Source organism: Grampus griseus (assembly GCF_964374135.1).
Source record: "Grampus griseus genome assembly, chromosome: 3".
Lineage (NCBI taxonomy): Eukaryota > Metazoa > Chordata > Mammalia > Artiodactyla > Delphinidae > Grampus > Grampus griseus.
Window position 1 is genome coordinate 116,718,571 of NC_139019.1, and position 24,074 is coordinate 116,742,644.

The 24,074-nt window shown below is 34.9% G+C and overlaps 1 protein-coding gene across 13 annotated transcripts in view; it reads left to right on the top strand.

The window, feature by feature from the left end:
* LOC309820214 (ankyrin repeat and KH domain-containing protein 1) overlaps nucleotides 1–24,074 on the top strand; it is a gene marked incomplete at its 3' end in the record, with an annotated part of 121,485 nt that overhangs the window by 81,227 nt on the left and 16,184 nt on the right. For 10 of the 13 annotated variants that reach the window (XM_082650840.1, XM_082650846.1, XM_082650848.1 and 7 more), the window contains 14 exons: nucleotides 853–1,611; nucleotides 7,863–8,008; nucleotides 8,248–8,359; nucleotides 8,843–8,988; nucleotides 9,481–9,623; nucleotides 10,065–10,278; nucleotides 11,983–12,158; nucleotides 12,373–12,535; nucleotides 14,434–14,529; nucleotides 14,991–15,107; nucleotides 19,580–19,754; nucleotides 20,552–21,008; nucleotides 21,820–21,966; nucleotides 23,899–24,048. In XM_082650840.1, the coding sequence (XP_082506966.1) occupies nucleotides 853–1,611; nucleotides 7,863–8,008; nucleotides 8,248–8,359; nucleotides 8,843–8,988; nucleotides 9,481–9,623; nucleotides 10,065–10,278; nucleotides 11,983–12,158; nucleotides 12,373–12,535; nucleotides 14,434–14,529; nucleotides 14,991–15,107; nucleotides 19,580–19,754; nucleotides 20,552–21,008; nucleotides 21,820–21,966; nucleotides 23,899–24,048 (3,001 nt within the window). The remainder of the gene's footprint in view (nucleotides 1–852; nucleotides 1,612–7,862; nucleotides 8,009–8,247; nucleotides 8,360–8,842; nucleotides 8,989–9,480; nucleotides 9,624–10,064; nucleotides 10,279–11,982; nucleotides 12,159–12,372; nucleotides 12,536–14,433; nucleotides 14,530–14,990; nucleotides 15,108–19,579; nucleotides 19,755–20,551; nucleotides 21,009–21,819; nucleotides 21,967–23,898; nucleotides 24,049–24,074) is intronic. The other 3 variants (XM_082650841.1, XM_082650842.1, XM_082650853.1) reach the window with 2 other exon arrangements.

Sequence of the window (24,074 nt, forward strand, 5' to 3'; positions counted from 1 at the left end):
ATAATTATTTTGCCATGAGGGGAGTAAATTAATTTAAGTGTGATCGAAAACCTTAAATTAATATACAGTTACTTCATTTTTAACATACACTGTCAATATGAGTAATCCTATATGGGAAGTCTGATTTTCTCCTAGGTATTATTCATTGTTTCTCTCATAAACTTTTACGTGAAGAGTTTATTTAAACTCAGAATAATTGTCCTTTGTGATATAAGTTTAATACAGTGTTCAGGTACAGAAGTGTTTAAGACTTAATTAATGAAAAATTTTAGAAGGTTATATCTTAAAAATTGATTTCAAATTATATTTTAATATAATAAAGAAACATTTTGGCAGTTTGAAAGACACTTTTCCCTACTTTGATCTACAAGTTACAGTTTCTTGCAGTAACCTGTACTAATATTGTAAAAAGAACAATTGGGCAGTCAAGCCAATATTAATGATACCCTCAACATTATTTTGATACTGCTTTAGATTTGATGTTCTTTAAAAAGTCCAATTAAATAAGCAGAATTTTGAGGTTCTTTCCTCTTTGATTTCCTTTTCTCCCTAATCCTGTGTTTTCCAAAATCATCCAATCCTATAAATATTAGATTTTTTTAATTGAAAAAGTCACATTTTTTGAATTGGCAACATCCCTGTTTGTGCTATGTAAAATAGATGAGTCTGGTCTTTAATCTACCTACAACTGGTATGAATCTGAACATTCATTCTATAGCATTAGTTATATGGGTTTTGGGAGGGAAGTATGTGGTGGGGGGCGGAGGGAGGGCTGGGATTTTTTTTTTTTTTTTTTTTTTTTTTTTTTTTTTTTTAGCATGGCACATTTTCAAACATTTTTCATGTGCTTAGGTACATCCAAGCAGAAGTCCAGTTCCCTGCAGGTAGCAGATCAGGACGTACTGCCACCTTTTCACCCATACCAGCCTTTGGAGTGCATAGTAGAGGAGACTGAAGGAAAACTGAATGAACTGGGACAAAGAATTAGTGCTATTGAAAAAGCACAGCTTAAATCATTGGAGTTAATTCAAGGTGAACCTCTGAACAAAGATAAGATAGAAGAACTTAAAAAGAACAGAGAAGAGCAAGTCCAGAAGAAGAAGAAAATACTGAAAGAACTGCAGAAAGTGGAAAGGCAGTTGCAGATGAAAACACAGCAGCAATTTACCAAAGAATACTTGGAAACCAAAGGTCAGAAAGACACAGTATCTCCACACCAGCAGTGCTCTCATAGAGGAGTCTTCCCAGAAGGGGAAGGAGATGGTAGTCTCCCAGAGGATCACTTTTCAGAGTTACCTCAGGTTGACACAATCTTATTTAAAGATAATGATGTTGATGATGAGCAACAGTCTCCACCATCGGCAGAACAAATTGATTTTGTCCCAGTCCAGCCTTTATCATCTCCACAGTGTAACTTTTCCAGTGAATTAGGTTCTAATGGGACAAATTCTCTTGAACTTCAGAAAGTATCAGGTAATCATCAGATTATAGGACAGCCTCAGATTGCTATTACTGGACACGATCAGGGGCTGTTAGTGCAAGAACCAGATGGACTAATGGTTGCAACTCCAGCCCAGACGCTTACCGACACTCTTGATGACCTGATAGCAGGTGGGTTAAGAAATATACCTGTAATAATTTCTCTTTAATCTTTGTGCTCAACTTCTTTACATGACTTTCCCAAAACACCAACTTGGTACTTTTCCATTTTAGAACTATCTTTATAAAATTACTCATTTCTTGAGGTGTTTTGGAAGTGAATTTAACTAAACTCAACAACACTAACACACAAAAGTGTGTTTTCCCTCTTCTTTTTTGTTATTTGCAAAAGCAAAGAAATAAAGTTGCCATGATCCTTTATTTTAGCCCTTTGGTATCAAAATCACCCTGTGTTGTATCTTGGGTAGGAGATCTCAAAATAGAATTTCTTTGTAGGCTTTAGAGATAATCATATAAGGTTAGACATTTAATTTTCCTGCTGGTGATTTTCATATTTGGAAATCAGAATTCTAAATCGCATTGCTTTTTCTTTATTTATAATTTTATTAGATCAATTTAAATATTTCTAATTAAAAGGAATGTTCAGAAAAAAACTATAGCATTCCATGTTTTTAAAATATTTGTGGTTAGAAGATCATTGTCAACTTGATAACGATTTGGAGATTGGGATTTTTGTATTAACTGTCTTGATGAAAGCACACAGAAACCACACACACACACACACACACACACACACACACACACACACACAGCAAAGCAAAAAAGAAACCAGCCTTATAAACTTACAGTATATGTTTCTGTTTATTGTTGTGTGGAAAATTACAACTAGATATGAAATGAGGTGCACAAGTTTACTTTCCGTTTCATTGTCCTTGCAGCAGTGGGAAAACAGTGCAATTAATCATTTACCTTCCTAAAGATGGCTGGTGAATGTATCACCTCCATGAGAGCCCAGTTCAGAAATGCAGCCAGAATGGCTGTTGACAGTGGATGAAGACCAAGAACTAAGATGTAGCTGGAGTGATATTCAAAGGCAGGCCAGTCCTCTGTCTCTTGATTGCAACATTTTTTTTCTTTACTGTTGTCTGTTTCTTCTTGTCGTATTCTCCTCCCCTCCTCCCATCCCAGTTATGCTATCCCAGTTTCCTTTCTTCTTTTGTGAGCCTTTAGTCTTCCTAATCTTTACTGAATCTTTTAAAATGTGGAGTAAGATTACTTAATTCAGGAATTTTATTGGGCATGTGTATGACTTCGAGTGGTTATAGAATTATAATAGTGCCTTTGAGGCTCCTCTGATATGTAATAGGTATTGCTGTGCAGAGGAGGAATGTCTTAGTTTTCATAAAGGAAATAAAAATGCTGGGAAATGTTTTAAGGAGTTAGATTCTTTATTCTTTACTTTTGTTTTTTATATCTTCAACCCATAGCCACTTAACTCAAATTGACTTTGTGTCATTAGCATTGCAAGTTGTTATAAATTTTGAATAAACTCTTATAGTTCATTTATGGTTCTGATTTCTAATCTGGTAAAAGCAGATATTGGAGTGTGAAGTATGATTATAAATAATAATGATGAAACTGGTGACCTGAGAGTAACATTTTTAAGACTTAGGATTCTATAAATATCATTATAATGTTCCTAATTAAGTACTCAGTTTGCAGTTATGAAACCCACATTATTGATCAGTTTAGTTTGTTGGAACTTAGGACCTGTCCTTTTTTTTTTTTTTTTTAAAGGAGAAACAGCTCTAAAGGGAACTTGTAGGTGTTAACTTTATGGTAGTATTTACTGCTGTTTCTTGTAGAGGAGGTCAAATTCTGGTTATTTCACTGAAGTATTTGTTAAATTAAAATGACCTTTTACAAAGTTCACATGAAACTTCAAAAAATTGGTTTAGAAAACATCTTTTAATTATATTTAACATTAATATGAATAAAATTTAATTTCTCTTAGACATTAATGTCTAGTGACAGTTGCCCCACCATATTGTACAATATTCTTTTATTAATATACTTTAAAGTATAAATCCGTCAATACATTAAAAATTACACATTTTTTTCTCTCTTTTTTTTTTGGCTGCTTGGCTTGTGGGATCTAGTTCCCCGACCCGGGATCAAACTCAGGTGCCCAGCAGTGACAGTGCCTAGTCCTAACCACTGAACCTCCAGGGAATTCCCTGAAAATTATCTTCATTTAAAATTTTTTTCATTTTGCTGAAGCTTACATTTTAAAATATATAGCAATAATTAGATTTTCTTTGTTCAAAATGATGACTTACCTCAAAATTTAAAACTTTATTAAGTCTAAGTTTCTCTTAATTTCTTAATTGAAGATGAAATAAATAAGAATGAATTAGGTAAATACCTAATGCTTTGATTTTATGACATGTTAATATACCAGTAGAATTATAGATCAGACCAAAGATATAATTAATTTTACCTAAATTAAATCTAGTTATCATGCCTCATAGTTAATAAAAGAGAGGAAGAGAGGATACTGTACATCTTACAATTTTACTTTAGATAATATTCATATATAATAGCAATAAGTTTCACTCTTTAAATATAAGAGTATTTTTCTTTCTTCTTTTCTTTTCTTTTATTTTTTTGTGGTACGCGAGCCTCTCACTGTTGTGGCCTCTCCCGTTACGGAGCACAGGCTCCGGACACGCAGGCTCAGTGGCCATGGCTCACGGGCCCAGCCGCTCCGTGGCATGTGGGATCTTCCAGGACCGGGGCACGAACCTGTGTCCCCTGCATCAGCAGGCGGACTCTCAACCACTGCGCCACCAGGGAAGCCCAAGAGTATTTTTCTTTATTGCTGTTCTACTCTCAAAATATTTGTCATGATAATGAGTTGGTTAGATACATAATTTATGAATGTCATAACTTGACTAGCTGACTGACAGCCATAACTATATAGTCTTAAACGTATCATACTTGATATAGTCTCAGCCAGAATATATGTATACTCTTGATTGGAAGCATGGTTGTTCAGGTTCATTTCTTCTGAAATTAAGTGTCAGGCTTTTAGAAGTTATCGTAATAGCAAATGATTCTCAGTTCAGATGTCTAGAATTAAGGTCTGAAAATAAAAAGCAATTTAAAGAAATTCAAAATAGCTTTGACCATTGAGCAGTTCTAGAAACATCTAGTAAAATTTTCAGGCTTAATATATAAAGAAGCTTGGTTAAAAAATCAACTAGTATCACTTTATTTACATTTATTGAGCGCTTACCATGCACCAAGCTCAGTGCTAAATGCTCTTATATACATTATCTCATGGGCTCTTTATAGTAATACTATAAAATAAGTCCATATCCCATCTCTGTTTTTCTGTTGAAAACTGAGGCTAATGGAAATTAAGTTGCTAGTAAGTGTTAAGATTCAAACTCAGTTCAGCCAGTTTAAGAACCTTAGAAGTAATATGCATGCATCTGATTCAACTTGAAGTTCTGAGTTTATATTAAAGATATTATTTCCTTAGACTTCTAAATTCTACTAAATAACAATTTCCCGTATTATTTTTATATTAAGATTTGATGTGCATGTAAGGTTTAATATAATTTTGTGACTTGAGAACATTGTTACTGTTGTTGACATCTTAATAGGCTCTCTTCAAACAAATTCCAATTCCATAGTATCTTTTTTTTTTTTTTTTTTTTTTGCGGTACGGGGGCCTCTCACTGTTGTGGCCTCTCCCGTTGTGGGGCACAGGCTCTGGACGCGCAGGCTTAGCGGCCATGGCTCACGGGCCTAGCCGCTCCGCGGTATGTGGGATTTTTCCAGACCGGGGCACGAACCCGTATCCCCTGCATCGGCAGGCGGACTCTCAACCACTGCGCCACCAGGGAAGCCCCATAGTATCTTGCTTTAAGTAATCCTGTGGTAGTCATTTTAGGCTTAAGAATAAAAAAGTAATTAGGAAATTATCTTTGAGGGAATTTACAGTAAAATATCTTTAAGTAATAATTTCTTCTAATAGATGTTAATATTTTATTTATAGATTGTTATTTATATGGAACTATTTAATAAAGTTACTATTATCTAAAACAGATTACAGTGATTTAATTTCTTAAGGCCTTGCAACATAGTTTACATATACCTAGTATCTGAGATGTTTATGTAATAAAGTTTATTACTGTCTTCCATATTGCCTACAAAACTATCTTAAATTTCATAAAGAATTAAGTAAAATACTGCACTTATTTAGTTCTTCTATCACCCCATTTTAGGATAGTGCATAAATTTAATTTGAATTATGTAGTGACTTTTGTGATAGTGATCTGTTTTGGTCATTTTCAGAGACATTTTGTTCAGAAATAGAAAACATTTTAGGATTTATGAAAAAAATTTCATAGTCCTGGTATAATTTTATCTTCATAAAACCTTTATTCCACATGTACTTTTAAAATCTTTGCTACTTTCTAGTTTTTTCTTTAGAACTTTTCATATGTAATTAATCCTATTAGAGTCACTTCTGTGGAATGTTTCTGATTGTCATTATTACAGGGAGGAAAAAATGTCTTGAGGATACTGTTGTACAAAAATGTACAATCAATGTAACAATACATATTTGGTAACAGAGCTGTTAAATGTACAAAAGTATTTTTTAAAAACCAACTCTGTAAAAAAGTCTTTTATAACATCATATTCTGGCATAGCACTCTAGTCAACTATTTTAAATTTTTTGAATATCTGTTGTTCATAATAACAAAAAGATAACATGAATAAACAAATTTAATGATAGAAAAGTAATTCTTTAGTAAGATATATGTTGATAATTATATGACTACTGTTAAAATCTTACTATTACAAAGGTGCCATATATCAATGTTTAGTGTCTTGTTTCTGGAACTGTTTCCAAACATATCAGCTGTTTTGAGGAGGCATAACAAAATACTATCTGCTTTTAATTCATTCAATGACAAAAATTTTTAAAGCTGTGTTTTCATTGTGCGTGTTCTTACAGGCAAAAGAAATATTTATAATAATCATTTTTATTTGTAACCATATAGTTAAATTATGTATATTTATGTGGTGACAGAAGCTGTAGAAATTCATATTATCAAGATGTGATTTTATATATATTTGTTACGAGCGGGGAGGGACAGCTCATGTAGAAACATATCTGAACATCTTAAAATTTGCTATTATTTAAAGCATACTATTAAATATAGTATAGTACTATAATAATAGTGTAGTACTATTAGCATACTACACTTATCTTTCATACTTGTGATCAGTATCCTTGATTGGGATCCAGTCATATCAAAATTCTAGAGAGAAAGCATTCTCCAATCTTGAAATGCTTACATTTTTCTTTAAGACCTGTGTGTTTTTGATTGACTTTTAGTGTGGGTAAGAGGAAGTTATTGCCATCATTGAAACTTTGTTGTCTTTTTCTGTATTATTAATGATTATATGTTTTTTCTGAGTTTTTTCTTTCTTCAGTGAATTGTAATGTTTTTATTTTTCAATGCAGTGATTAATAGTACTGAAAATCCTATAAAATACCTGATAATTACATATATTAGGCACTTACCAAACACTGTGTTAAATACTTTTTGCACATTTCTCATGGATAATTCACAACATCCCTCTGAGATAGGTCCTATTTCCCTCTTCATGGGGCAAACTCCATCTCATGAAAGAAAAGAAATATGCAGAGAGAGAAAGATATAATTTCATTTAATTCAGTTTCAGACATCAGATTTTGAGGTCCCAAATAAAAGTTCCAATGTTCATTTTTAAAATAGTTTGATTTTCAGACATTGATTCATTTTAGCAAATTTTCAGAGTAAATATTGAATTTTAAAAACACATACTCTCTGCTATTTATGTGAGAAATATTCTAACTTGTTCTTCCCTTTTTTCTGCTTCTTCTGCTTCTTTTTTCCTTCTTTTTTTTTTTAATGCATTGTCCTCAGGATGTTTTTATCTAATTGCCTTTTACAAACTAAGATATAAGATTCCTTTTTTTTTTATTGGAAACTATTTTCTCCCTATTGACAATATAAAAGGCTACCATTTGTTGTATATGCACTAAATATCAGGTACGATGCTCAATATTTTACTTCATTATCTCAAGGGGTTTTCCCAACAACCTTACAATGGAGGTACTGTAATTATCCCATTTTACACATAAGGAAATTGAGGTTCAGAGACGTTAAGTTACTTGCCCAAGATCAGAAAGTCATTGGTAGAACTGGGATTCAAACATATGTCCATCTGACTCAAGCTTGTGATTTAATTACTACATTATATTACTGCTATAGAATTTTCCGTTTTCTGTGTTTTTCTGTACACAAATGACATTACTCTTTTAAGTAGAATTCAGCAATATGAATATTGTTTTTCAGCTGTGAGTAGCAGAGTGCCCACTGGTTCAAACAGTTCCTCTCAGACGGCAGAATGTCTTACACCTGAGCCCTGTTCGCAGTCTCCAAGCAATGTGGCTTCCCAGTCTGTGCCTCCTGTGTATCCTTCAGTTGACATCGATGCACATGTGAGTAGACTGCTTTATTTATTTATTTATTTATTTAGGTAATTTATTTTTTTGGCTGTGTCGGGTCTTAGTTGCAGCATACGGGGTCTTCGTTGTGGCATGCGGGATCTTTCATTGTGGCGCATGGGCTTCTCTAGTTGTGGTGCGTGGGCTCCAGAGTGCCCAGGCTCAGTAGTTGTGGCATGTGGGCTCTCTTAGTTGTGGCCCACGGACTCTTAAGGTTTTTTTCCTTTTCCTAGACTGAGAGCAACCATGACACAGCATTAACGCTAGCTTGTGCAGGTGGTCATGAAGAACTTGTATCTGTACTCATAGCGCGAGATGCTAAAATTGAACACAGAGACAAAAAAGGTAAGAAATGTTAGTGAGAAATAAAGTTGGAGAGTAATTATATCAGAAAACAATTCATTTTTTACTATCAATAAGTGGTTCCTAGACTATTCAGTGAAAGAATGGGTTTGCATATTTCAATTAAGAATATCTGGATTTGTTAATCTACAGAGCCAAATTATTCTTCAAAAATTAGACTGTAGATCATCAAGGAAGCAAGCTGTGTTTAGCTTTCTCCTTAATCTAAAAGTAGAGCATGCAGAGGTATCAAAGTTTATTATGAGTATAAACTTTAATAGTTTCGTTTGACTTAGCATTTTCTTTTTATCAGGTGTTTATGGGGTTTTGTCACTAACAAATTAGGGTTTAAAACAGTTTTATGTTAAATGATTATAAGTATCTGCCCTAAAGACCTTTTCCTACTAAAATAATAGAGAATTAAAAACAGTGCCTTAATATGTTAAAAAACACAAATTTGACCAAGATTTTTATTTTCTGATTTAGGTTTCACACCACTGATCCTGGCAGCAACAGCAGGACATGTTGGAGTTGTTGAAATCCTTTTGGATAAAGGTGGAGACATAGAAGCACAATCTGAACGAACTAAGGATACTCCACTTTCATTGGCATGTTCTGGTGGACGTCAGGAAGTATGTTAATGTTCATTTTGTAAACACTTGTATTTTAAATATGCATATGCTTAGTAATTTAGCTACATGAATAAAACTTGCATGTGTTTTGACATGTTCTATATATTAAATTTAATGAGAATAGTAAATGCCCTTTTAAAGAATCTGTTTCTTGCCTTTCAGGCAAAATAAAAATTCTCATCATCCTTACGTTTATTGGGATTCAATAGAGCATAGTCCTAACACATGAAATGCAAATTTATCACTCAATAATTGAGGAATAGAAACAGTAACAACTTGTTATTTCAGTATGATTGGAATTTTATAGCTCTGAATTCCTTGATATGAAATTGAATTCATTTCTGTAGTGCTGATATTTGAATATTTAGGGTTTAATTAAAATGTTAAGTATTTAGACAAGGAAGTTATAAGTCCCATTTCTTTGTGCTTCCTTCATTATAAGATAGACCCTTGGTGTAAACTAGATTTCTCTGTTCATATTTTACTTTGTAGGTAGTAGACTTGCTGCTGGCTCGGGGTGCAAATAAAGAACATAGGAATGTGTCTGATTATACACCACTGAGTCTAGCTGCATCTGGAGGATATGTGAATATCATTAAGATTCTGCTTAATGCCGGGGCAGAAATTAATTCAAGGTATCTATCACCTGTTTATTTTATTACTCATGATTAGTAAATTATTACCTTGGAATTAAGTGTTTTCCCCTAAATATTTGGACAGATACCATTTTTAATTAAGATAGTACTAAAGTTGCAAGGCCAACAGTTATTCCTATAATGTGCTTATAAGTAATCAAAGCTTATTTCAGCTAACGTTGCTGTTTTTAAAGAGGTTTCTTTTCAGAAAACACTGTTATATATAGTTGGAAATTTATGGCCTCTGCATAGGGATTATGTTTTAAATTGTGAGATTTTCCTACTTCTAATTATTAGTCTAAACAAATAAAATCTATTCATTGGAGTTAGAAATCTTTCTTCTTACTGAAGCTTTTTCATTTTTTATGTTCTCTATGCTTTTTAAGAAAACAATAGGCAACATATTATTTTAATTTTCTAAGCACATTTTCCCCCCCTTAGGACTGGGAGTAAACTAGGTATTTCTCCCCTGATGTTGGCTGCAATGAATGGACATGTTCCTGCAGTGAAACTGCTGCTTGATATGGGTTCAGACATTAATGCCCAAATAGAGACCAATCGGAACACAGCTCTCACCTTGGCCTGTTTCCAAGGACGAGCAGAAGTAGTGAGTTTGCTTCTGGACCGAAAAGCCAATGTTGAACATAGGGCAAAGGTAAGCATTTTATAACTTGTCCTCTACTTCAGATATATTTTTAATAGAAAGAGCAACTTAAATTCAATGTACTATTTTAAATTGTCATAAGTTAAAACTGATGCCCCAATGCAGGACTGGAGAATAGTGCTATACAGTGTGTCACTGGCCATTGGTCAGTGGCACACTATCACCATTCATGACTTTTATTAAAGGCAGTGAAGAAAAATAGAATCAGTACTTTTTTCCAACTTCAGCCTTGAGTGGCTTGAAGAACTCCTTTAATGAGGCATGTGCTTACCATTGGTAAAAACCCCAATCAAAAAAATTGCTGCAGGGACTTCCCTGGTGGCGCAGTGGTTAAGAATCCACCTGCCAATGCAGGGGACATGGGTTGGATCCCTGGTCCAGGAAGATCCCACATGCCGCAGAGCAACTAAACCTGTGCACCACGACTACTGAGCCCACGCACCACAACTACCGAGGCTGTGCGCCACAACTACTGAAGCCCACGTGCCTAGAGCCTGTTCTCCGCAACAAGAGAAGCCACCACAATAAGAAGCCTGTACACCGCAACAAAGAGTAGCCCCCACTCGCCACAACTAGAGAAAACCTGCACAGCAACAAAGACCCAATGCAGGGACTTCCCTGGTGACACAGTGGTTAAGAATCCACCTGCCAATGCAGGGAACACGGGTTCAAGCCCTGGTCTGGGAAGATCCCACATGTGCACCACACTACTGAGCCTGTGCTCTAGAGCTCACAAGCCACAACTACCGAGACTGTGTGCCACAACTACTGAAGCCCACGCGCCTAGAGTCCGTGCTCCGCAACAAGAGAAGCCACCGCGATGAGAAGCCTGCACACCACAGTAGCCCCCACTGGCCGCAACTAGAGAAAGCCCGTGTGCAGCAACGAAGACCCAACACAGCCAAAAATAAATAAATAAATTTGTTTAAAAAAAAAAAAAGACCCAGTGCAGCCATAAATAAATAAATAAAAGCATGACTATTAAAAATAAATTGCATAGATTATACAATTAAGACAACTAAAATCTAATCTGACCACGACAGATTACTTTTTGTATTACAAGTATTCAGTGTGACCCATTTATCTATTAGAAGTCCTAAAGAAAGCCATATTATTTTGGTAATGATACCAGTAGGAAAAGTCTTCTGGTGAAATGTTGGAGACTAATGAGCAAAGACACATGCATAAAATTTATAAAATGATATTTTAATCTATTTTACCCAAGTTTGAGTAGCATTTAAGGAGTTTATCCTGGGTTATTTAGCAAACTGCCTTTTTAGATAGAGTATAGTCTAAACAAGATAGAGTATATTCTAAACAAAGTTTTCCCATTGAACATTGTGCCATATTTAATTTTCTTTTTATTCGTTTTAATATTTCTGTTTGTTGTGCAGAGCAGGTATTGTCTCATGTAAAGTTATAACAGTAGAGAAGTTATGAAATTGTTTATTCTTTTAGCATGAAATTGTGTATTTTTTTAGCATATTTTTTTTTATTTTTTAGTAAGAGAAATCATTCTAGCATGTCTAACTGAACCTAACAATTTTCACTTGCTGTTTAGTAAAGCTTAAGAGTGAATGTTGCTTAGCTCTCTTGTGAGAGAAAATCAGAAATAGAATACACTTATAAGTCAATTGTTTCAGTCCCTTAAAGAAATTAATATAATTTACTCACATAATTTTTTGGTTTAAACAGACTGGTCTTACCCCTTTGATGGAAGCTGCTTCTGGAGGATATGCAGAGGTTGGAAGAGTTCTCCTAGATAAAGGAGCAGATGTCAATGCCCCCCCTGTGCCTTCCTCAAGAGATACTGCTTTAACAATAGCAGCGGACAAAGGTCACTACAAATTTTGTGAGCTCCTGATTAATAGGTGGGTAAATTTTATATTTATTTATAGAATTTCTATGATCCTTTTCACTTGTCAGAGCCTTTACAGTTAATAAAATTGTTTTACTTTATTGACATTTTAAAGAACAGATTGTTTGCTATTTTATAAAAGATGAAAGACAAATTAGAGAAAAATAGAAAAAGTCAGCCTCTTCTCATAGGAAACAAACTATATTAACATTATTTGATTTTTATAGGGGAGCCCATATTGATGTTCGTAACAAGAAGGGAAACACACCACTTTGGTTGGCATCCAATGGTGGTCATTTTGATGTGGTGCAATTGCTAGTGCAAGCAGGTGCTGATGTGGATGCAGCAGATAACCGGAAAATCACACCTCTTATGTCAGCATTTCGCAAGGTAACTTGATGTGGGGGGAAAAGGATAGAATTTGTTTAAAACTACTAAATTTTAAGTTGAAATCGTGAGAAAGATAAATTGGTCTTGAGGAATCGACTCTGTTTCTATATACAAACCTTTGCTGTCTTTCCACTTTCTTTGTGGCCAAATCTAAGAGCTATATGGTAGTTCCCTATAAGCAACTTGGTTGTTAAATCACTTGGTGTCTTGACTAGTTTTGTTATGTTTTTGTACATAAAACGTGAGATTTAAGGACAGATATTATATGTAGATGAATGTTTTCTCTACCTAAAGAACAAAAACAAGTGGACTCTCATAAAAATTTATTATACCTCCTGTATATATTAAGGCTTACTTATCTGCTCTATTTTACAAAGCTTTCCCATTGCAATTGTGATAACATGTAAACTACTTAATGTGGCTCACAAAGCCCTGCATGAATGGCTCATGCCAGCCTCAGACCAATCATTTCTACTCCCCTTCCCCTTTGGTCACTACACTTCAGCCACTGGCCTAGAATGCACTAAATTTTTAAATTCCTGAGGGCCTTTGCTCACTGGTTTTCTTTTCCTGAAATGTTCTTTCCCTTGCTCTTCACCTGGCTCACTTCTCTTCATCCTTTAATATCTACTCATCCTTAAATATCACTTCTCAGAAAGTCCTTTTCTAACTCCCAATCTGAAAAGTTTCTCTTGTTCTCTTTTATAGTTCACTGTTATTTTCCTTATCTCATTTTGTAATTATACATTCAAACATGCATTACTTTTTTAATGCCTATCTCCCCAGTTAGACTACAAGATCTATGAAAGCTAAGATTCATGACTGTCTTTTTCACCAGTGTTTGTGCCCAGTTGTTCAGCTCAGTGCCTGACACATACTAGATGGTCAGTAAATAGCTATTGAATGAGAGCAGTGTAAGTTATGAGTCTTAAAAAAAATCTTAAATATTTACTTTTTTTTCAATTTTTTTCTTTCCTTTTAATTGAGGTATAATTTATATATAGTAAAAACACAAATCTAAGGTACATGAATTTTGATAAATGCATATACCTATGTAACCCACACTCCATAAAGGTATAAAATACTTCCATAATCCTAGAAAGTTTCATCATGCCCATCCTCAGTTAATTCCCTGCCCCAGAAGAAGCCACTTTTCTGATTTTTGTCACCATCAGACTAATTTTTTTTTTTTTTTTTGCCACACTGTGCGGCGTACGGGATCTTAATTCCCCAACCAGGGATCGAACTGTGCCCCTTGCAGTGGAAGTGTGGAGTCTTAACCACTGGACTGCCAGGGAAGTCCCCCCATCAGACTAATTCTTGAAGAGTAAACGAGCTTTAGTAGGAGGGGAAACAATGCAAGTTTGGTTATGTTAAAATAGACGTACTTATAATTGATTACAGATCATCCAGCCCCTGATAATGGCATTTAGAAAGTGTTTTACCTAGATTCAAGTCATAGAACTCAAGATAAATATGACAACCTACCGTGTTTAGTTTCGTAAGATAGAGCCAAAATAATGCTTTGAAATCTAGAACATCCTCTTTGTTTTCGGACTAATTTCCCTTTTATATTGAGATTCATTTCACATCACCAATTTTTATTTTACTAATCGATTTATTCTAGGAGATATATATTTTTTAAAGTTTGTCTATTTTCAATGGGATGTGGGCAGATTAAATTCAGGAGAAATGTCGTTTGGTCCACCATATATTTCCCAGCATGTTGTACTTACCGCTTTCTGTTTATAAACTCAACACTGTTTCTATTTTCATAATTTCAATTTTAAGTTTAGTAAACTCTCAAGTGTTACTGTACCTTTTACCCTTAAGTTTTTAAGCATATGGGCCAATTTTCAAAGTATTCTTTTGTGTATTTTTTGTTATACTTCTTACAGGGTCATGTAAAAGTTGTTCAGTATTTGGTGAAAGAGGTCAATCAGTTCCCTTCTGATATAGAATGCATGAGATACATAGCAACAATCACAGATAAGGTAGGTTTAATATGCTGTTGAAGCACATTTTTGTTCTTTGTTGAATTATATGCCAGAGTATATGTTAGCAGCCCGTTCTTTTCATCCTCTATGAGACTGATCATCTGATTTTTCTATGCTTTAGTTTCCCCATTTGCAAATGAAGAATGAGTATATTTTTTATAAATTATTTTGAGATTTCCTTCCTATTATGGACCATAATTACAGTGACTGCAGCTAAAGTTTATTACTAGACTATTAGCCTGATTAGAAAATTTTCTAAGAACACAAACTTTTTAGAAAATGGTACCTTATTTTGATTTTTCAATCAAAGACTAGACTCAAAGGATAGCTTAATTTGGTTTAGTGAATATTCAGTAATTTGAGGCTTTAAGCCCTGAACTTTGGTATACTTATCAGCTCAAGTTTTATTGGCCTGTTTATGTGTTCCTATATTTATATAATTCCATTTTCCACTATAGGAACTGTTGAAAAAATGTCACCAGTGTGTTGAGACAATTGTGAAGGCTAAAGACCAGCAGGCTGCAGAAGCAAATAAGAATGCAAGTATTCTTTTAAAGGAACTTGATCTGGAAAAGGTGAGTGGGAAAAATAATTTTCTTTATTAGAAATGGTTGAAAATCTAGTAGAATAAATTTGCCACTGATATGACCATAATCTTAACAAAATCTCTTTTTAAAAAATGATTAATAGATTATCAAACTACCATCAATTTTTTGATTCTGACCTATACATAAAAAATACTTTTAACCATATAAGTGAGGAATTAGTTTCTGAGCAGATCACAATTTTCCAAATAACATTACTGCCTAAGTGGTTTTAATATTAGTCTGGGAAGAAATTTTTTTAAACATTGGAAATCTTTCGTTTATTATAAGATATGGGCTATAAGTGGTTTATTAGATCCTTAATTAAAGAGTAAGTATCTAAGTTTCCTAGGATGTGTGGTAGTATAATTGAAAAAGTTAAAAAAAAAAAAAGGTCGCTTTTCTGAGGCTTAGTGTGCTTACCTGGAAAAGGAGGGTGTTGTTATGAACCCAGAAATTATATTAAAAGAATAAATAGCATAATCAAGTAGAGTTATTATAGAAATGCAGGAGATAGCTTAATATTAAGATATTTTGTTGATGATAAAAGGAAGGAAAAAGATCATTTTGAGAGATGCTAAAATTTTGACATCAATTTTTAATTTTAAAGAAAATCAAAACTTGTAAGTTAAAAACAGAAGAAAAAATTGCTTACAAATCAACGAGAAAGGGATTTCCCTGGTGGTCTAGAGGTTAAGACTTTGCCTCTAATCCCACATGCCTCGGGGCCAAAAAACCAAAATATAAAACAGAAACGATATTGTACAAATTCAATAAAGACTTTAAAAATGGTCACATCAAAAAAAAAAAAAAAAACAATGAGAAAAAGATAACTTGCCCAGAATGAAAAATGATCACACAAATGGGCAATTCACAGAAGAAATATAAATGTTCAATAAATACATGGAGAATGCTCAACTTCATGAATAAACAAAGAAATGCACAGTGAAAGAGTGATTTAAATTTCTTTTACCAGATTAGGAAAACTTAAAATTTAAAGGTTTGGTAATAGATATTGATGGCTAGGGTATGCAGAAATTAGCCTTCTAGTATGATTTTTGATGTATGGTATAAATTAGTATAAGTATTAATGGAGATGATTTGACAAATGCATTAAATTAAAAAGGGTGCATACCTACTCCAGTCACTCCTCTTCTAGAAATTTAGCCTAAGGTAAATACTTTGATAAATGCTCAAAGATGTGAACATACAAAAGGACATTCACTGTTAAATTGCTTATAACAGGGGGAAGGGTATAAACCTTAAAGTTTTATCATTAGGAAATTAAATAAATTTAATACCTCCATGATAAACTTGATTACAGTTAAAATCAGAAGGGGGAAACTAATATTCATTTTAAAATGAAGTTTGAAGTTTGATGACTACTAAGGTCCCTCCTGTGTTCTATAATTTTTATTTTTGTGTAACTACCCAGGGATATGGTCAGCAATTCCTTAAACAGCCGTTTTGCTCTTATGCCAACCGAGTGATGAAACTGCATATTCAGTTAACAATTATTTTTTCTCTTAATGCTCAGCCCCTTTCTCATTTACATAGGGGGTTGACAGACTTTTTTATTTTTTTTGCGGTACGCGGGCCTCTCACTGCTGTGGCCTCTCCCGTTGTGGAGCACAGGCTCTGGACGCGCAGGCTCAGTGGCCATGGCTCACGGGCCTAGCCACTCCGCGGCATGTGGGATCTTCCCGGACCAGGGCACGAACCCGCGTCCCCTGCATTGGCAGGCGGACTCTCAACCACTGCACCGCCAGGGAAACCCAACTTTTTATTTTTTTATTCTTTATTTTTTTAATTTTAATTTTTAAATTTTTTTGGTTTCGCCTCGTGGTTGTGGGATCTTAGTTCCCCGACCAGGGACTGAACCCAGGCCCTTGGCAGTGAGAGCGCAGAGTCCTAACCACTGGAGCACCAGGGAATTCCCAACAGACTTTTTCTATGAAATGCTGAAGAGTAAATATTTTAGGCTTTGTAGGCCCATACGATCTCTGTCATAACTCCTTGACTCTGCTGTTATAGCACGAAAGCACCCATAGACAATGCCTAAATGAATGTGTTCCAATAGAACTTTATTTATGGACATCAAAATTTTAATTTCATAGTATTTTCATGTCACAAAATATTCTTCTTTTTATTTTTTCAACCATTTAAAATGTAAAAGTCTTAACATTCAGGCCATAGTTTGCCGATGCCTGATTAGATAAGTAAAAATGTCAAAGAGTAACTTATGACTCAGAATGGTAAATTATAGTTTTGAGGAAAATGCTTTACTTAATTACCAGGACAACTGGACTTCATTGACAGATTCTTATGGTGAACCTTTTTTAGATAATTTCCACACAAATATGAGTAATTTGATGTGTTTTCTGTTTGTTTTGAGTTTTCATTATGATGTGAGGTGACCATTACCATGTTCCCCTGTCTGAAAAAAATATATTTTCTAGTACTAAGCAAAGCAAAACTATAAAGTAAGGCGAAAGTAATTTCTATAATGGCCTCCTGTGGATATTTTCATAGTGAAATTTGTTAATACCTTATAAAAGCATAATAGCTGCATTTTATTTTATTTTTTTAACATCTTTATTGGAGTATAATTGCTTTATAGTGGTGTGTTAGTTTCTGCTGTATAACAAAGTGATATATACATATATCCCCATATCTCCTCCCTCTTGCTTCTCCCTCCCACCCTCCCTATCCCACCCGTCTAGGTGGACACAAAGCATCGAGCTGATCTCCCTGTGCTATGTGTCTGCTTCCCACTAGCTATCTGTTTTACATTTGGTAGTGTATATATGTCCATGCCACTCTCTCACTTGTCCCAGTTTACCCTTCCCCCTCCCCCATCCTCATGTCCATTCTCTATGTCTAAGTCTTTATTCCTGTCCTGCCCCTAGGTTCTTCAGAACCTTTTTTTTTTTTTTTTTAGATTCCATATATATGCGTTAGCATACGGTATTTGTTTTTCTCTTTCTGACTTCCTTCACTCTGTATTACAGTCTCTAGGTCCATCCACCTCACTACAAGTAACTCAATTTCATTTCTTTTTATGACTGAGTAATATTCCATTGTATATATGTGCCACATCTTCTTTATCCATTCATCTGTCAATGGGCATTTAGGTTGATTCCATGTCCTGGCTATTGTAAATAGAGCCACAATGAACATTGTGGTACATGACCCTTTTTGAATTATGGTTTTCTCAGGGTATATGCCCCGTAGTGAGATTGCTGGGTCGTATGGTAGTTCTATTTTTAGTTTTTTAAGGAACCTCCATACTGTTCTCCATAGTGGCTATATCAATTTACATTTCCACCAGCAGTGCGAGAGGGTTCCCTTTTCTCCACACCCTTTCCAGCAATAGCTGCATTTCAGTCAAACAAATGCCACATAAATCTATGGTTTTGCTTATTCTGGACATTTCATATAAATGGAATCAGACAGTATTTGGTCCTCTGTGACTGGCTTCTTGCAATTCATAGTGTTTTCAAGGTTCATCCATGTTGTAGCATGTATCAGTACTTCATTTATTTATTTTTTTACTGCTGCATAATATCCCATTATATAGATATACCACATTTTGTTTACCCATTTATTAGTTGATGGACATTTAGGTTGTTTCTATTTCATAGGTATACAAGTTTTTTGTTTGTTTTAACTTGGAATGCTTCATGAATTTGTGTTTCATCCTTATGCAGGAGCCCTGCTAATCTTCTCTGTGTTATTTCAATTTTTTTAGTATATATGGTGCTGAAGCAAGCATGGTGTACAAGTTTTTGTATGAATATGTTTTCATTGGGTATATATCTAGGAATGGAATTGCTAGATCATATGGCAGTTCTGTGTTTAACCATTTGAGAAACTTCTAGATTGTTTTCCAAGGTAGCGGCACCATTTTATGATCCTACCAGCAGTATATGAAGGCTTCGATTTCTTCATATCCTCACCATGATTTGTTTTATCTGTCTTTTTGTTGATTATAGGCATCCTAGTGACAGTGAAGTGGGTATCATTTTGATTTGATTTGCTTTTCCCTGATGGCTTGTGATATTGAGCATCTATCTCTTCATGTGTTTATTGGCCATTTGTATATGTTTGGAGAAACGTCTGTTCAGATCCTTTGCCCATTTTTTAATTGAGTTATTTGTCTTTTCATTATTGAGTTAACGAGTTCTTTATAAATTCTTGATACAAGCCCTTACCAGATAAGCAAAAATTTTTCACCATTTTATGGGTTGTCTTTTCACTTTATTGATGATCCCTTTGAAGCACAAAAACTTTTAATTTTGATTATGTCCAGCTTATCTATTTCTTCTTTTGTTGCTTTTATAAATGTGTGTTAAGACTGACATCTATGGGAAACCCCATGTATCATAAACAAAAATATCATTTCATTATTTATTTTAAATTACTGCCTTATTGATAAAATGAGATACCTACTTTATTTGCAGTCAAGAGAGGAGAGCAGAAAGCAGGCTCTTGCAGCTAAAAGAGAGAAAAGAAAAGAAAAGAGAAAAAAGAAAAAAGAGGAGCAGAAAAGGAAGCAGGAAGAAGATGAGGAAAACAAACCTAAGGAGAATTCAGAACTACCAGAGGATGAAGATGAAGAGGAGAATGATGAAGATGGTGAGAAATGAACCATCTGAATTAGTGCTAAAATTCTTCTGTGTTTATCAACTTCATTTTGAGTGCTCTTTGCTCTCAAAACTCTCAAAACTAATTCTAGTTAAATATTCAGTTACTTTAAGCTGAAATAGACAGTTGACTTCCATAGTAAATACTTCTAAATATTTTAGATTGTAAAGTGACACAGAGAAACTGAAGGGGGAAGGCAAGCACATAATTTGAAGACATTCAGTTGTAACTTAAGTTTCCCTGTAAAAACATTATGTATGTCCTAAAAGTGATACAGTAAGAGGTTTGCCAGCTTTTCTTCAGGTTCTTCTCTACCCTCTCCTTCCCCAGTTGGAAACTGGGAAGAGGTTCATTTCCTCAATAAATTTTTAACTAAGGTTCAGTCTTGAAGCTCTATAGGGTTGAGGTCCATTACTCTCAGAGTTGTTTATTGTACAGTCTGGCAGTGGTTGTAGTAGGCAAATAATTTTGCTCTATTTGACTTCTAATTCTAAAATGCTATTTGAAAAATTTCTTAAATTCAAACTATATTGTGATTTTTGTTTAGTTTATGAGACTAGCATTTCAGATCTTAAGAATGTTAATGTTTTATACCAAGTTAGACATCAAAATATGATATAGTATATTCTCACAACAGTAAAGATTTCTTTATTTACTAGTGAATACTGGTAAAAGGAAAATATGACCTAAGGGTCTGAATTATTATGAATTATTAGGTATATTCTGTCACAATTTGTTTTGAGATCTGTGGCTCTCAGTGTGATTTTTATCCTTTTTCATAATTTCAGTGGAGCAAGAAGTTCCCATAGAACCTCCTAGTGCGACCACCACCACCACAATCGGAATCTCTGCAACATCTGCAACATTCACAAATGTGTTTGGGAAAAAAAGGGCCAATGTTGTGACAACTCCCAGCACCAATCGGAAAAATAAGAAGAACAAAACAAAAGAGACCCCTCCCACTGCACATTTAATATTACCAGAACAACATATATCCTTAGCACAGCAAAAGGCAGATAAGAATAAAATAAATGGAGAACCCAGAGGTGGCGGTGCAGGTGGGAATAGTGATTCAGATAACTTGGACAGCACAGATTGCAACAGTGAGAGTAGTAGTGGTGGTAAAAGCCAAGAGTTAAATTTCACTATGGATGTGAATTCCTCTAGTGATAGGAGATACCCCTCACTGCTACTCCATTCCCAAGAAGAAAAGACAAGTACTGCTGCTTCCAAAACTCAGACACGGTAAAATTTTCTGACTTGTTAACTCTGCACCTACCTTTCCTTTTTCATGCCTGGCACAAGAACTTGAAGTAACATAAGTTGTATTGAACAATTGAAGTCTACCACATTACCTGTCTTCAGCATTTAAAACTGAAATTCACCAGTGTCCTCCTTATCATGTGCTAGTTATGCAATGAAATTGTTAGAACTTTTAACATTCAACTTTGAAGCTGAAAATATTAGCGTTCCTTGATTTTAACTATGTCATTTTTATTGATTATATATAGTTCTTTTGGCTTCTGAATCCATTTTAATACTAAAATAAATAATGGACTCTTTGCCCTATTTCTGTTTTTCTGAATTGTTAATAATTTGATATGCCAAATTTTTTTTTAACAAGGTTTTTGGGTTTTTTTATATAAATTTATTTATTTAATTTTGGCTGCATTGGGTTTTGGTTGCTGCACGCGGGCTTTCTCTAGTTGTGGCGAGCGGGGGCTACTCTTCGTTGCGGTGCGCGGGCTTCTCATTGCAGTGGCTTCTCCTGTTGCAGGGCACGGGCTCTAGACACGTGGGCTCAGTAGTTGTGGCTCGCGGGCTCTAGAGCGCAGGCTCAGTAGTTGTGGTGAGCAGGCTTAGTTGCTCCACGGCATGTGGGATCTTCCCGGCCCAGGGCTCGAACCCGTGTCCCTGCATTGGCAGGTGGATTCTTAACCACTGCACCACCAGGGAAGCCCTGGTGTGCCAAATTTTAATTCAGATACTTCAGCAAATCTCTTGAGTTTCTATCTTAAAATTTATCATTTATTGGCCTTGATATTTCTCTTCTCAGACTTGAAGGTGAAGTGAATCCTAATTCCTTATCAACAACGTACAAGTCAGTGTCGTTGCCATTAAGCTCTTCAAACATAAAGCTGAATCTGACTAGCCCTAAAAGGGGGCAAAAAAGAGAGGAAGGGTGGAAAGAAGTTGTTCGAAGGTAAGTAGTATTAGTCTCGTCTTTTTAACTTTTCTCCTCTTGTGAGATGGTTATCCAGTTAATTAATGAATAATTTGAATGTGGTTATTATATTCAATTGCAATGCCATACTACATCCAGAGTAGGCTAAAGCAAAATTAGAAACAGTATGTAAATTTTGTATGCATATTTTATATGATACAAGAAATGTTGGCTTTAGAATAACAAAAAATATTTTATTAAAACATAAGACATACAGTTTACAGACAAACCATACAAAAAGGTCACAGGCTTCTTAAGGGGAAGATTCAATTGACAGCAAAGTCATAATGCTATTTGTGAAGGCTATGATGTTTGTTTAATGGTCCCATTTTGATTCAGACAAGTTTGTCCATCTACAGCATTTAAATAAAGTTAGACTTAGCTAGAGAATCTATATCTGCTTTTAACCAATGCAGTTAGATCACCATAAAGAGTGGGGGGGAGCCCATAAAATTAAAACTACCTTCTCCCTCAAAAGAAATAAATAAATACAAGTACCAACACCCCTGCAGCTAACTTTGACAACTCCCTTCATTCACACTGCTTTATACTTAAACCATGATGGGGGAAATGAATAAAAGCAGACAGGAGCCATTGCTTTTAAATGTTTCACACAATCCAGAAGGTATTTCTAGCCTCTGCTCATGCTTTACAACAGGGAATCAGAATAAGACATAGGTTTGCTAATGTGCACTTAATCACCAAAGGACTAAGATGTCTGAGTTTTTATTCTGTAATTTTTCTAAGACTTTGTGTCCATTAAAAGCAAACAAAAAAGGAAGAAGTCTTGGCAGAACAGAAGTGATGCACACTTGATGATCAGATTGATTTAAGTATTATTCATGGCCTAGTCTATGCTCTAGCTTTCAAAATAGCTACATATTTTCTTCCCAGTTTGTCTACATTAGGATATTAAATTTTGATCATGAAATGTATTTTAGAGTCTACAATTGGGTATTCTTCTGGAAGGTATAGTTCAAAGTTTGAGGGTCCTTCCCTAGGAGGGAATCCTGGCAGTCAGCAGTGACCACATGAAAATAATGGGTGTTGCTCTCATTTGGTTCTGCCAGCAAACACTGGGTTTCCGTGATAATCCTGCAGGACACCCAGGCCATCTTGTCAGATCCCAAAATCAGCCTCTGGTGTTTTCTCACACAAGTGGAAGTCCCAGGCTCCACTTGTGGATTGCTTTTTATGTACAAATCTGAGGCTTTATTTTTTATTGCTAAGTAAAGTTGTTGACACTGATAAGCTACCTTTATTCATTTTCAGTATGGAGTTTAACAATGTGGTATGCATTATTTTAATTTTGAAAGTATCAATATATGATCATTGCAGTTTAGTTAACATGTGATAGTTTATGCAGATTTGAATGCTGAGATCATGAGTGACTTAAATATAATTTTTTTAAATGGCAGTGTGTTTTTTACCTTCACTAAATTAAATTCAATATAATAAGAGGTCAGTTTCTAAAATAAAAACTTCTAGTAATTTCCTCTTTAAGGTTTGAGAAATACTATTCTACAAATGTTCATGAACATACTTACTGAGACATCTTTTTTTTTTTAATTAATTAATTTATTTTTGGCTGCGTTGGGTCTTTGTTGCTGTGCGCGGGCTCTCTCTAGTTGCGGCGAGCAGGGGCCACTCCTCCCTGTGGTGCATGGGCTTCTCACTGCGGTGGCTTCTTGTGCTGCCGAGCACGGGCTCTAGGCGCATGGGCTTCAGTAGTTGTGGCACGCAGGCTTAGTTGCTCCATGGCATGTGGGATCCTCCCAGGCCAGGGATTGAACCCATATCCCCTGCATTGGCAGGCGGATTCCCAACCACTGGGCCACCAGGAAAGCCCGAGACATCTTTTTTAATAAACCTTTTGATTTCATAAGCTTATGTGTGGTCTTCATTTTGTAGGTCAAAGAAATTGTCTGTTCCAGCCTCAGTGGTTTCCAGGATAATGGGAAGAGGAGGATGCAACATCACTGCAATACAAGATGTTACTGGTGCCCATATTGATGTGGATAAACAAAAAGATAAGAATGGCGAGAGAATGATCACAATAAGGTAATTGTGAGATATACATATCGTTA